The 15,537-nt window shown below is 40.6% G+C and overlaps 1 protein-coding gene across 3 annotated transcripts in view; it reads right to left on the bottom strand.

Moving 5' to 3' along the window:
* Nucleotides 1-5,812: 5,812 nt before the first annotated feature.
* usp45 (ubiquitin specific peptidase 45) overlaps nt 5,813-15,537 on the bottom strand; it is a 39,042-nt gene continuing 29,317 nt past the window's right edge. For all 3 annotated transcript variants that reach the window (XM_054622464.1, XM_054622465.1, XM_054622466.1), the window contains 4 exons: nt 14,798-14,895; nt 14,252-14,338; nt 13,894-14,038; nt 5,813-8,661 (listed from right to left, as the gene is read on the bottom strand). In XM_054622464.1, coding sequence (XP_054478439.1) covers nt 8,531-8,661; nt 13,894-14,038; nt 14,252-14,338; nt 14,798-14,895 — 461 coding nt within the window. In that variant the 3' untranslated portion in view covers nt 5,813-8,530. The remainder of the gene's footprint in view (nt 8,662-13,893; nt 14,039-14,251; nt 14,339-14,797; nt 14,896-15,537) is intronic.

Raw genomic sequence — 15,537 nt, 5'->3', positions numbered from 1 at the left:
AAGTGTGAGTCGAGGTACTGCTGCCTTCAGAGGCGGTCGGGAATTTTTACTATTTGCCATTTTAATCTTTAAAGATTTTCCATGCGTGGATTTCTCCCGTTTTGAAAATGTCACCTCTAACACACAAAGCACATCAGCTAAATAAATGCAAAGTTAATCCTCGATTTGGGGATTTATGGTTTGGTATATTTGGGGCAGATTTTGCGGTGAATTGCCTAGTTAAACCATCAGTTACACTCATGTAGGTTGTTTTTCCAATTACTTGACCAGTTTTGCTTTTTTACCATGACTTCTTCATTTCGAAGTGAGAATTTACGAGCAGCACTTGAAGGCAGCATAGGGACCGCGAGACATTCAGATGTTGATGAGGTGGATGAAAATGAGCACAATGATGCTGAACAAACTAAAACGTGTACAAGAATGATGCAAAAGTTCCATGACGGTTTGCCTGTACATATTTAACACAATCAATAAAAATTTAACTTCAAGTTTGTAGATTTGGGTCTTTTTTTTTTTTTTTTTTTTTTTTTTACAAACACACAAACACACACTTATCTGACTATTAACCTATCAGACTGCTTACAATGAGCACTAAGAAGAATAGGCTTAATTGATAGGCCACTTTTTAAGTGACCTAGATGATGGAAGATATTGTCAAAGCTTTTGTGATCATTTTTTTTAAAGTGATGTTGTGTGATCTAGATTCATCACACTGTGATATGCAGACTGTCATATGTATTACAGTTGATTGCTACTAATACTCAGAGAGCACCTTTGTCAACATTCTACATGTTTCAGATGAAGCAAGAAAGTTAGACCAGGTCTCATGTTACAGTAATTGCAGTAGGTTGCACTGCTATACAGCCACTGAGCAGTAACATGGTTTTCACTTGAAATGTGTATATTAATCCCATCTTGTCAACAACATGAATAAAAAAGGTTAACAATGTTAAATTACATTTTTATTTAAATAATCTTGTAATGAATTCAAAAGGCATTATTTACAGGAGTTTAAGTCCAAAGTATTGTTATGAGTAGAAACAAGCCTTGTTATAAATATTTTGTGAAGTCGTAATAATAATATTGAGTCATATTGTCCAGCTTTGTCATTTCGCTGTAGTTTATTGAGCTGGATATCAGCCATTGACAACATAAGTGCACATACACGATGGTCCAGGACAGGTTTTGTGGTCATTCTCAGCATGTTTGATCGCACAAATGCAAATTGTGTACTTAAACTAGATTATTTTTTTCCCCCTTGTCAATCAGCTGACATTTGACCCAAATAGGTTTGGGTTCTAGAATCTATATATCCTAGTGACTCAACTATCAGACACTCTGTAGAATGCACACACTCCTCAACCAGAACACACACTGTTTATTTGAATCTGGAGGATCAACTGTGTTCAAAGACTCTCGAGAACTGAACAATTGTTGTTCTGTATTTTCATATACTGCTACAAAATACCCATGGAGTTTATTGAAGGAAGCAGAGGCATCTACAGACCCATCAGGGTATGCGAGAGATTTTTAAAACAGTTAACATTTTCAGAGATAACCCTCAAAGTTACACACTAATGAGTACCATTATTTCCTTCACAGGTGTTGTTTGACAGTCCCATATACGAGCGGGCTCTGCAGATCTGCTCGCACGTTGGCTCTTATAAGGTTCAGGTAAGACCCACCATAGATTCATGTCTACAACCATATAAAATAGCAGGTCAAATATCCAACATTGTGTCTGGTACTTAAACATAAAGACATTAGCACTCTTGTTTGTTGTTAAGATCGCACTGGTGGCTGAACTTTTGAGGCTTCAGCAGAAGAACCAGCCGTCCTCTGGGGTGACTGCTGAAGATATGACTGAGCTGCTGGTGGAGGAGAGCAAAAGCACATTGAGAGTGCAGTGAGTTACTGACACACACACACACACACACACACACACACACACACACACACACACACACACACACACACACACACACACACACACACACACACACACACACACACACACACACACACACACACACACACACACACACACACACACACACACACACAGCACTACACTTTACGTTCTTCTGCTAATGGAACAGTGAAGATAACGCCTCCGTTTTCTCTCTATGAAGGCTCTGGGAGTTTGAACTGGAGGACTTTGATGAGTCTGACGCCAGGCCTCTTCTCAAGCTGGTAAGTCCACGATCCTGAAAACAGTAGCTTGGAGTGGACTGTTACGTGACGCTGGATTTATTCTGTGAATATGTCAAATCTGTCTCACACCTTGTTTCAGGTGTTTGAGGATAACACCAGCATGAAGAGGAGGGATGTTGAGTTTGAAGCCAATAAGCTGCTCAAGTCACCAGAGGCCATGCCTCCTCAGTTTCAGTGAGTCACGTTTTGACGCAAATTTGATCCGAGTTAGAGTACACTGGTGTTTTTTAAAACGAACATTGAATGGCTGTAACCTGCAGACATCCCAAAATCCTCAGCCAGGCTCATGAGTATGCAAGGAGCCTGACTGTGCAGCAGCAGGGGTCACCCAGCTCCAAACTGCTCTGCCCGCGGGAGGTGGTTCCAAAAGTCCTGCAGGGCTTCTGGTTGCCTCCTCCAAACACCGCCTTCAACATGCCCTCCAAGCAGCTCAGTAAAATGGCCGCAGGGGTCACGAAAGTCGTTGAGGACCGGGTCTCCACTGCTCTCTCTGCCATGCTCGGTCGAGTCGCCTTCTCCCGCTCCATCAGAGACGACATGGTCCCGTCTATCCAGGAAAAGGTCAGACGGGGTTACACTCAAGACATCCTGGTGGAGAGGCTCAACTGCTTTGCAACTGAGCTGCTGGACGCCATCACTGATGTTGCAGTGGGAGAGATCTGCGTGCTGTTTCAGACTTCGACTCGCTCTAAAGTGTCTGTAAATATGAACAGTGAAAAGGATTGCATCCAGCCAGCAGACGTGGTGGATGGTGCAGAGGCCAAAACCTCTCAAGCTGTGAAAGAGGAGCCTGGTCTGGAGGAGGACACTGAAGCAATCAGAGAGCCAGACTTTGCCGTGGTGTCATCTCCAACACTTCATCTCACCCTCTACGATGAGCCCTCCGTCATCACTGCAGCACAGGAGGACCTGACCTCCAGTGCCGACCTTCTGGCCGCCACACCCATCCACAATGGTTTGAACAACAGTCTGGATGAAGCAAAGGAAGAGCCAGCTCTCGGCCCACAACCAGACTCCGCTGTGGTTTCCAATCCACCACCTCCTGTGATCCCCGTTGATGAACGTCCTGTCAACTCTGCAGCGCAGGATGAGGAGACCATCAAGGAGCAGCCAGTCAAACGCAATGAATCCGTCAACACCACAACAGGTAGGAGTTATTATTCCTACCTGTTGTGACTCGTGTCTGAGCCGTCTGGTCTATTCACACTGGTTAACTGTTACCTCTGCTGTGATGAGTTCAGGCGATGACTGTCTTTTGCTTTTTCAGAGGTCAAAAGGGTGGAGATTAGTGGAGTCAGCTGCTGCTTCAGTTTTCTGCAAAAATACGTCTACTGCTGCGTCCTGCCTGAAGACGACGAAGAGGCAGCATGACATTCTCTCTGTTAAATATAATTTAAGCGCTGTTGTATATAGTTGTGATTGTCAGTATCATTTTTTTGTGAGTTAATGAAACAGTTTTAACGTTAAGACATGCTACAGGAGGAGCATATTTTATATTGTACATAATAATGCATATACTGTTTAGGTTCAGTTTTAATAAAAGTGCATCTGGAGGTTTACCAAAAAATATATTTTGTTGACAAAAAATAACAAGGGAATTGCAATGAAAAGACTTAAGCTACAAACCATTTCATTTCAACAAACACAGAAAGTTGGAAACAGAGGATTGTTTTTTTTGTTTTTGAAAAAAAGAAAGACATTAGTTCACAAATCCAGTAAAAATAAATAACTTAAATAAAGAAAAAAATTCAAAAGGAATCCAATAACAAAACAACAGAGGGAAACATGTGATACATAGTCCTACTATAGGATCATGTATTCATTGTGGAGACAGAAATCTATTTAGACCTATCTTCCATTTGAATGTTATCCCAGAAGATGTCACAGGGAGACACCCTGTCATCCTGATCACCACTTATTCTACTGAGCATACAAATGTAAGATGCTGTTTCCACCATTGAACTAACTGAAGCTTTCAGTTCTGAGGCCTTTGTTTCCTTCCAGTGTCTTAAAATAACCCGACAGACTGTTACTAGACCAACAACAATATCAGAAAATGCACAATTGGTTTTGTTTGATATTTATGACCGGTCCCCCCTTAAACATAACTTTTGACTTAAAAGGGATTTTTGAACCCAACTAACTACTTACAATGTCTTATACCTTGATACAAAGTGGTCTGACCGAACTAAATTCCCATATACAGTGTCGGAAAAGTTCCTCTTTCAGTTTTACATTCATCTTTTCATTTCCATCTTATTTTATCAAGTGTGTTGTAATTTTCATCGTATTTTCCCTATTTTTAATGTTCATTCTTTGTTTATCTCTTTTTAATGTAAAGCACTTTGTTCTGTCTTTCTGATATGACATGTACTCTGGAAACAAGGTTATTATTATTAATATCATTAAAACATGTCTAAATCAGTAGAGGGCAGCATACACTAAAGCATGTGTTGGCTGGATGCATTTTAATGGCGACGTTTAACACAGCAAAATAAAGCCAAGATTGATATACAAACTACAGTAAGTGATAGTCCAGTATTACAGATTGATGAGTGGGATTTCAGCAAAAAGACTGAGGCAAAATACAGAGCTTCTTATCGGCTTTTACCTACAGTGATAAGTGTTCCCCATGTCTGGTTTCTCTGTGACTATTAATGGGTGTAACCATTTTCCTAAACGTGTCTGAATTCTCTTTAACACATACTCTGTTTTTGGACGGGGTTATGTGCAGGTGTTGTTCAGTGCTCTGTCATGTGCTACGTTGGTGTTAATAAGTAGCAGTGATGTGTATGCACTATGAGGAGCAAAGCTTGCTGCACAAGGTCGACGTTTGCATGAGGAAAACGTGTTGACTGGGTTGTGGACCAACGTGTGTGGTGTCCACCTATAGGTGAGACTGACCGTGACAATGGCCTGCATGGTGAGAGTAGCAAAATGTGACCTCCACTGCTGGTAGATAGGCAGACAGCAACGAGCATCCCACCATTAGTTTCTAACAACTGTCTCACACTGGGGGGGAGGGCGCCTTTCATTAAATGAGATTAAATCACATCTAATGCTTCAGCAGCATGTCCCCGAGCCAAAAGACACCAACCCCTCCCCCTGCCGCTTTAAAAATAGACAAATGCATTTCAGAAAAGATTTGCTCTTTTCGTTGGTGGCGGCTTGACAACCTGTTTTAATGTTCCAGCAGCACGACTCGGATGTCACAGCGTGTGTGAACGGGGGGACGTGCGAGGCCGATGTTTTTGGACGTTGCCCTTTTCTTGATTCCACACCCACCTCCTCTTCACCAGCTCGCGACATGTTCTGAAGCAGTGCTGCTTTGCACCCGTCGGGGCCGATCACTGTTGAAGACGGGCTGAATATGGCACCGTGGGATCCACAGCGACAGCCCAGAGAGGGATGGTGGACAACATCCCGCTCGGAGTGAAAACAGGATGACATCAAGTCCAAAGCAGAGACAGCAAACCTTCTCCCTTGTGATCTCGCTCCGGCTAGTGATGCTGCACAATAGGGGCTAACACATGGAGAAAAAAGATGAGCCTTGTAGAATATTCAATTCATAAATTAGATTTATTTTGATACAGTTGGTAGTTATACTCATTCCAAATGTTGAAATCATTTCATAAATGAAATTAAATTATTTTCTGGAAATAAAAATCTTGAGGGAAAACCCTACATGCCTGAAGCACCATGGTTTTGTAATGTTTCTTTTATGTACAATTACATATACTCTTTGTTATTCCTGCTTACAGTGACTTATACTGTACATAAATATGCCACACATATCCCTCTTTGCATTTAATCTGCATATGTTTTCCTCTCACCATGCACAGGTTTCTTATACCTGAAGCACAGGCACTGAATTTGTCCTCGTTTAAAAAAAAAAAAAAAAAAAAAAAAACACACCCTAGATTCTGATGCACATGTTCAGCCCTGTTCTGTCTACCATTTTGGCAAATGTCCAACAACCAAGTAAAATGTTTTTTTTTTTTTCTTTTCAATCCAAAATATTTTCATAGAAAAAGATGAACAGCTCATTTGACAGACATTTCAAGAATAAGCAATACATTCATTTTTTACATTAACCCATGCATATTACAGCAAAGATGTATTTTATTTCTAGTCAGGCTTTTAAAACCTTTCAGTTTGTTATTTTTTGTTCAACCTTGCTGATAGTATTAGGGATAGTCACAGCGCTGACTTTTAGCTGAACCTCTCAATGTTTGTGAGTGAGCCTATACAGTAACAGTAGAGCTAAAACACAATGAAGGCAATCAAGGTGCTTTGTTGGTCTGATAAACATCCGAGTGTGTATTTTTTGTGCGACACTCGAGAACCATACTGACGACCTTGAAAGAACAAACGTCAAAGAAACTGTATGAAGTAAACTCCTCCATGTGTTTGGTTTGGATTTTCTGCTCTGATTTGCGGTTGCAAAACTCATCTTTGGCAAAATGTGATTAACTGATAGTCTTACCTGTTTACATTCTGATGTAAAAAAAACAAAAACAACTTCTCAAAGGAGGCTGTAGAATAACTATTGTGCTGTTCTTTAAAAGGTGCTATGTGTAACAATATAAACCAGTATGGTAATATTAACGACTGTAAGCTGGGATAGCTTGGTTGCTATCATTAGCATACACACATAGGGTGACTATGTGTGAAACAATAACTAGTCACTAATTAAAAGAGGTGTGTGTGGAGTTAAGTGGCATCTAGTGATGAGGTTGCAGATTTCAACGAATTCCCTTTCCAAGCACGTCAGAGAACTACGTGGCCTTCAGGTGCAGGTGTAAAAACGTGAACAGCTCTCTCTAGAGCCAGTGATTTGTTTGTTCCCTCTTGGCAGGCGGCACCCTCCAGTTCTGAAAAGCCAATGCGCAAGTGTCTTAAACTTGTATTTTCTCCACTGACCAGCAGGGGGCAACTCCTCTAGCTGCAAAAAAAAGTCTGATTGTATTGAAGTCTAGAAGAAAATGACCCTACTTCTCACTTGTTTTATTACCTCAGTAAACATTTTGAACATGAGTTTATGGTCTCAATTGCTAGTTTCTTCTTCTCAGTCGTCTTCAGTACAGCATTATGTTCATTTAGTAAATGATCCTCCCATTAAGAGTAAAATAGAACATAGAGCAGCGTATGCTGTAGGGTCTGTCTACCTTGTGATTGACAGGTCGCTACGGCTACCAGAACCGTATACGGCGTCTCTTCATCACTCCTCTGCAATCCAAATATGGTTACTTTCGCTCTACGGTTGCAAGAAACCAAGATGGCGACGGCCAAAAGGCTTCAAAGCAGTAGTCCACAAATCTATGGGTGACATCACGATCACTACGTCCCCTTCTTATATACAGTCTATGACTCCGTTAAGAGGATCCACTCTTTTTGTAAATATGAAGGAATCTTAGGTAACGAAAACACAATGATTCTTATTTTTCCGGTGATTATAGACTTATGAAAACATAGTTATGAATATAATATTCAATTTTTGCCAATAGGCCCTGACTAAATCCTACACATTGCTCTTTTAACACCTATGGTGCCGTATTATTGATGCTCAAGTTTCCCAAACGCAAGCCGGTATCTCCCATAAACTCTGTCACCAATGATGCTGCTACTTCTCCTGACGCTCAATTCTCTTCACTGAAAAGGACAAACATGTCTGAATTCATTTTCCTCATGGCATTTCATACCATCTTTCATCTGCCATCGCGAGGAAACTATGGAGCAAACATCTTAACAAATCTGAGCCAAAACTAGACTGTGTAGAATGCAGACGGAGAAGCAAAGTGAAAATTATACACATAGCACCTTGAATCTACATTCTCCTGTCACTCCGTCACTCACTCATACATGTGCGTATGCGCACACGCACACACACACACACACACACACACACACTTGACATCGACTAGTCAGTGCTGAGCGCAGTTTAGCATGCGATAATTCTGCTTATTTCCTGCTATTCACTGTAGAAAACTCTTTCATGCAGTTAATATCCCAGGCACCTGATCGTGACTGAGATAGATGATAAACTTAGAGCAGCTCAGGTTCAGTAACACTCTTTTCTCCTGACCTCTTTTTTTTTTTTTTTAAAGGGAAGGATTTTTAAAACAGGAAACTCAAATCATTTGTCATTCCTCTCACGTAAGACAAATCAAATGAGTGTACAGTGAGGTCTGTCCCTTTTCTTCCCTTCACCTACTCACAGATACAGTATGAGGAGTAGTACAGGCATGTACCAAAACAAAACCCACAAAACAAAGCAAAACAGAGATCTAGAGAAAAAATAATGTTTCTAGTCACATTACAGCAGTTCCTCGTAGAAGAGCAGGTATGCCTGAGAGTTGAGTACCCTTGACTCTGGTACCGTCTGAACGGTGGTATCACTAATGTACACCCACTGGCCCTGGAAGCTGCTCCCGGCTTCCCTCGCTCCTGAAACACACACAAACACACACAGTGTCATTATTATGGGGCAAAGAGACTCATTATAGAAATACGTAGCAATGTGGTGCTGTATATATTTCTTGCTGGGGATGTAATTAAAATAATAAAAGAAAAGAAAAAGGCACTGATCCGTTGGCTGGCGGTCTGAATAAAGTCCAGTGTGGGTAAACAATGTTCATCATTGAAAAGATATGTAGACAAACTCTCAGGGGATGAGAAGACCAGGAAGCAGAAGCAGAGTCGCAGTCTTTCACACCTCTCTGCGCTTCCTTTGGAGCAGTTACCCACCCAGTTACCCACCCAAAACCCTATAGAGACTGTGTCTGCCCCACGGCCACTTCAATTATTTAAAGTCAACAGAAGAGGAGTTATACAAAATAACTTAATAAAAGTTAAGGCAACCGATACAACAGTGCATCAAAACAGGACAATTAAATGTGGACTCTTAAACATTAGATCTCTGTCATCTAAGGGTGTACTTGTAAATGATTTAATATCAGATAATCATATTGATTTATTTTGTCTTACTGAAACCTGGCTGTGTCATGAAGAGTACGTTAGCCTTAATGAATCAACTCCTCCAAGTTATATTAATACTCATATTCCTCGAGGCACAGGCCGAGGAGGTGGAGTAGCAGCTATCTTTGACTCAAGCCTATTAATAAACCCTAAACCTAAATTAAATTACAACTCATTTGAAAGCCTTGTTCTTAGTCTTTCAAACCCGAGCGGGAAAGCATTAAAGTCAATTTTATTTGTTATAGTGTATCGTGCACCAGGTGCGTATTCTGAATTCCTATCTGAATTCTCAGAGTTTTTATCTAGTTTAGTCCTCAAAACAGATAAAGTTATTATTGTAGGGGATTTTAATATTCATGTGGATGTGTATAATGATAGCCTTAGTACTGCGTTTGGTTCATTACTAGATTCTATTGGCTTCTGTCAGTGTGTACATAAACCGACTCACTCTTTTAACCATACCCTCGACCTTGTTCTGGTTTATGGTATTGAAGTAGAAAATGTAATTGTCTCTCAACAGAACTCTCTTTTATCGGACCATTTTCTAATAACCTTTGAATTTGTTCTACCAGAGTGTACGCCATTAGGCAAAAGTTTCTACACTAGATGTCTATCTGATAATGCTGTAGCTAAATTTAAAGAAGCGATTTCTTCAGGGTTTTATTCAGTACCATTGCTCAATATAACAGAGGACTCCTACGCTAGCTTTAGTCCGTCTCAGATTGACCATCTTGTTGATAGTGCTGCATGCTCACTGCGAATGACACTGGACTCTATAGCTCCTCTAAAAAAGAAGCTAATAAAAGAAAGGAGGTTTGCTCCATGGTATAATCCTCAAACCCGCGATTTAAAGCAAATATCGCGAAAACTTGAAAGGATATGGCGTTCCACCAATGTGGATGAAGCGCGGTTAGTCTGGCGAGACAGTCTTAAAATATATAAGAAGGCACTCCGTAATGCTAGAGCAGCCTATTATTCAGCATTAATAGAGAAAAATAAGAACAACCCTAGGGTTCTCTTCAGCACTGTAGCCAGGCTGACAGAGAGTCACAGCTCTGTTGAGCCGTGTATTCCTATAAACCTCAGTAGTAGTGACTTCATGAACTTCTTTAATGATAAGATTCTAACTATTAGAGAAAAATTTATAATCTACTGCCCTCAACCAGTACCGATCGATCCATAGCTGTAGAACCTGAAATATATTTAGATGGCTTTTCTCCCATCGACCTTCAACAATTGACTTTAACTATTTCTAAGTCTAAACCTTCCACCTGTCTCTTAGACCCGATTCCGACTAGGCTGCTTAAGGAAGTTTTACCTTTAATTAGCAACTCCTTATTAGAAATTATCAATCTGTCTTTACTGACGGGCCATGTACCACAGGCCTTCAAACTAGCTGTAATTAAACCTCTTCTTAAGAAACCTACTCTAGATCCAGAGGTGTTGGCTAACTATAGACCTATATCTAACCTTCCGTTCCTCTCTAAGATCCTTGAGAAAGCAGTAGCAAATCAGCTCTGTGACTTTATGCATAACAATAGTTTATTTGAGGATTTTCAGTCAGGATTTAGAGTGAATCATAGCACAGAGACGGCACTGGTGAAAATTACCAATGACCTTCTAATAGCTTCAGACAAAGGACTTGTCTCTGTACTTGTATTGCTAGACCTTAGTGCTGCATTTGATACCATTGATCACCAAATCCTATTACAGAGATTGGAGCATCTTATAGGCATTAAAGGAACCGCACTTAGCTGGTTTAAGTCGTATTTATCAGACCGATCTCAGTTTGTATATGTAAACAATGAAAGCTCGATGAAAACCAGGGTTAGTCACGGAGTTCCACAGGGGTCTGTTCTTGGACCTATTTTATTTACCTTATATATGCTTCCCTTGGGGAATATTATCAGAAAACACTCAGTAAACTTTCATTGTTATGCAGATGATACCCAGTTATATCTATCAATTAAGCCAGACGAAACTAACCAGTTCTCTAAACTTCAAGCATGTCTTACGGACATAAAAACCTGGATGACCTGTAACTTTTTAATGTTAAACTCTGAAAAAACAGAAGTTATCCTACTAGGCCCAGATCACCTTCGAATTCAATTATCTAACGATATAGTTTCTCTAGATGGCATTGCTCTAGCATCCAGCACTACCGTTAAGAACCTTGGAGTTATCTTTGACCAGGATCTGTCTTTTAACTCTTATATAAAACAGATCTCAAGGACAGCCTTTTTTCATTTACGTAACATTGCGAAAATCAGGCAAATCCTGTCTCAAAGTGATGCAGAAAAACTAGTTCATGCATTTGTTACCTCTAGACTAGATTACTGTAACTCCTTATTATCAGGCTGCTCTAATAGGTCTCTTAGATCTTTACAGTTGATCCAGAATGCTGCAGCACGTGTTCTAACAAAAACTAAGAAAAGAGATTAGCTTCTCTGCACTGGCTCCCTGTTAAATCAAGAATAGAATTTAAAATTCTTTTACTTACCTACAAAGCTCTAACTGGTCAGGCACCGTCTTATCTTAAGGAACTTATAGTTCCATATTACCCAACTAGAGAGCTGCGCTCAATCAATGCAGGGTTACTTGTGGTTCCTAGAGTATATAAAAGTAGGATGGGAGCCAGAGCCTTCAGTTATCAGGCTCCTCTTCTGTGGAACCAGGTTCCAGTTTCAGTCCGGGGGCAGACACACTCACCACTTTCAAGAGCAGGCTTAAGACCTTCCTTTTTGATAGCGCTTATAGTTAGGGCTGGTTCAGGTTCGCCTTGGTCCAGCCCCTAGATATGCTGCTATATGCCTAGACAGCCGGGGGACTACCTAGGATACGCTGAGCTCCTCTCTCCTCTTCTCTCCCTCCTTCTTTATGTATTAATCTCCTATTTATGCACATTACTGATTTTGCTTCTTCCCCGGAGTTCTTGTGCTTTCTCGCCTCGCAGGTTCCCAGGAATCGGGGTTATATTTGGACTGTCATCGTGCCACCTACTGAGGCCCTGCTGACACCCACTACTACTACCACTATCATTATTAGTCACATTACTATTATTATTGCCTGTACTATTACGCTTATTGACTTGCTTGTACCCTGGAGTCTTTGTGCTTTCTCGCTTCGCAGGCTTCTATAAATCGTGGCTGTACCTGGACCGTGGACGTGCATCCTGCTACGGCCCTGCTGACACCGACTGCTACCACCATTATTATTATTACTAGTCACATTACTATTACTATTACCTGTACCATTAAGCATTTTAGCTTTACTTCCACCCTGAAGCCCTTTTGCTTTCTCGTTCTGCAGGTTTCCATGAATCGTTGTGGTACCTGGACCGTAGTCGTGCCTCCTGCTGTGAGCCAACTGACACCCACTGCTACTTCGATTATTATTATTAGTCACATTACTATCCCTATTTTCATGGCTATAATTCTACTGTAATAATTGCTGCTGTTATTATAAGTAGTCTTATTATATGAATCATTTATGTCATATACATTGAATGTGTTGTATCTAAGAACTGTTATGCTGCTCATTCTGTACACATGACATCTATTGCATTCTGTCCATCCTGGGAGAAGGATCCCTCCTCTGTCGTTCTCCCATAGGTTTCTTCCTTTTTTCTCCCTGTTAAAGGGGTTTTTTAGGGGAGTTTTTCCTGTGCCGATGTGAGGGAAGGACAGAGGATGTCGCATGTGCACAGATTGTAAAGCCCTCTGAGGCAAATTTGTAATTTGTGATTCTGGGCTATACAAAATAAACTGAATTGAATTGAATTGAAAGACTTGAAGCGCCGCAACAAAACCTAACTAGTATACATCATAGGCTATTTGTGCGGTAATTGCATTGAACTTGACAAGGTCTGTTTGCTTTCTCCTCACCAATCATGCCAACAAAACACATGAACATAACACATTCATAATCAACGGTCGCCACTCCTCACAAATTAGATTGGATCGAGCCGCTAGAGGCTGTCCAGAATGTCATTTTTGACATTTAGAGCAACCTTTTGAGGTTTTTGAACAAAGCTTTGAATATGTGTTAATAATGTTGCTTGCCTTAATTTGTCTGCACCGCGGCAAACAGGACAACTGTGTTGAAAATGTTGCTTTTGAAAGAATAAACGCGAACAAATATCGATTGAGGCAGAATATTTTGTTAGATAAAATCATGTTGTAAATTATGGAAATGAATGTGAGTGTTTGAGAGAGAGAAGGTGGACTGTCACTATTAAAAACACGCTTCTGTAAGACTAAGTGTCCATATAGATGAACAAATTCTGAACTGACTCAGATATTGCAGAAAAATTATGTTCCTCATACCTAGAACTAGCAAAATCTTTGTTGAAATCGCTTTTAAAATGTTGGCTCTTAGCAACATATTTGAGCACTGAATGTACTTGCCCTAACAAGGAATGAAAATGCTTTTAATGATGCGATTTTTACGTCATGTCTTTAATGTGAATTCTTTATCAGCCGATTACTCGTCTGTGAACAGAAAAAGAGAAAACAACAAATATCTATAGAACACAAAGACCTGTATTCACCCTGCCCTTTGTAGAGGACAATATCAAGGTCACAAGGGGTTTAGGTCTTAGCTGCAAAATACTGACCGCTTTCATGAAAAGCACACAAACACACCGACACAGAAAAGATAGGTAAAAGGTCTTAAAGGAGATCAAGAGAGTCAAACCCTGACCTGACAGGTTCCTGTGGTGCTGTTCCGTTTTCCTCTGCGGAGCGCGCACTTTTACATATGCAGTGTAGTGACCCCCCCGCATTGAGCCACTATGTTCCACAATCCCATACAGGCTGTAGAGGACACGCTCACCAGCTGCCAGGTTCTAGTTTTTAAAAAAAAGAAGGAAGGTTAGCAAAAAGGGGAAAAAAAATTACTAGAAAAAAGGATAGTTTAGAGATAGAGGTCAACCAAGGACATTCATTACTGAAATACTGAACTACTTGAAACACTAGTACTGTAATATGAAAGTAGTGGTAGGCGCAAGAGAGGGTTTAAAATCTCTTTATCATATGTTTGACGTAGAAGTATATTTTACCTTGCAGGATGCGGAGCAGAATGGAGCCAGATCCAGGACCAGGGGAAAGTCAACATGGCGGTTCACTTTGCGTAAGTTCATCCCTGCCTTGAAATACAGAAAGAAAAACAGCGCTTGAACATTTAGGTGTTTAGCCCGCAACAAAAGCCCCATACCGTCACTGTTTGGAATATGTTTAAAACTAGAATTACCGCCTCATGGGAAGTAGCAATTTATCAAAATGTCATATCTTCTTTGACATCGCCATGAGTATATGAATTCTTGAGTTATGGCAAGAAAAGTGTTTTGTGAGGTCACAGTGACTTTTGACAAACAAAGTCTAATCAGTTCATTCTTGAGTCCAAGAGGGGGTTGAAGAAATTTGAAGAAATTCCCTGCGATATCGCTTACACGAGAATGGTACGGACGGACTGACAATTCAAAGGCAAAATGCCTTCGGCCACAGCTGTCAGCAGCACGGAGGCATAACAAACACAAACTATTGCATCAAACACAACATTTGACTCTTTGCATGATAAAATGAAAGGCAAGAAAAAGGCTGCTCACCTGATGGAAGCGTTTCAGATGCAATGTGATGACAGGAGGCAGCGAGGAGATGAGTATTTGCTTCCTAGCACTGGTGTAAATCTTCTCCACCTTCTTGTCTACGCCCACAACACAAAACACACAGGAATGTCAGGTTAAACTGTTAAAAAAACCTAGATCTGTTGATTCAAACTAACAAAGTCATGAATCTCTTGAAAAGAGATTTAAGGAATTAAGACAAACATTGAAAATATCAAGTCTTCATTACAGGATCATAAAAACATCTGGAGCCATGGTAAAACTGACAATTGCAACCAAAAAAATTGAGATTGTAGCCCCTCATTTTGACACTGGTAAGAATTCGCTCCTGCTCTGATGTGTGCAAACACACGCTGCTACTGATGAACTCAACACGGTCAGATGTATTATGGCAGAAATATGGGCAAAGAAGTGAATTACGCTGCAGGAGTGGATTGAGAAGTTTCTGTGGACGTTTTGAAAGATTTTTTCCAGAGCAAAATCTGGTCATTGTTGGAATCTATTGTTACTGGCAAGAACTTCAGCTGCCCAGGGTCGCCCTGCTCCGTATAAGACGAAACTCCAGACTTTTTACAGCCAACAATCAAGACAGCAGGGGATGAGAGTATGATATTCTTAAGATGGGTTTCATAAGTGGAGTATCGCTTTAAGGGTTTCCTATGGACAGTGATGTATATGATCAGATGTACAATTATCTGGCAATAATTTAGAAGGATTCTTGT

Source organism: Anoplopoma fimbria, chromosome 20 (assembly GCF_027596085.1).
Source record: "Anoplopoma fimbria isolate UVic2021 breed Golden Eagle Sablefish chromosome 20, Afim_UVic_2022, whole genome shotgun sequence".
Classification (NCBI taxonomy): Eukaryota; Metazoa; Chordata; class Actinopteri; order Perciformes; family Anoplopomatidae; genus Anoplopoma; species Anoplopoma fimbria.
The sequence above is the reverse complement of the archived record's forward strand: the minus strand, read 5'-3'. Positions and strand labels throughout refer to the sequence as shown.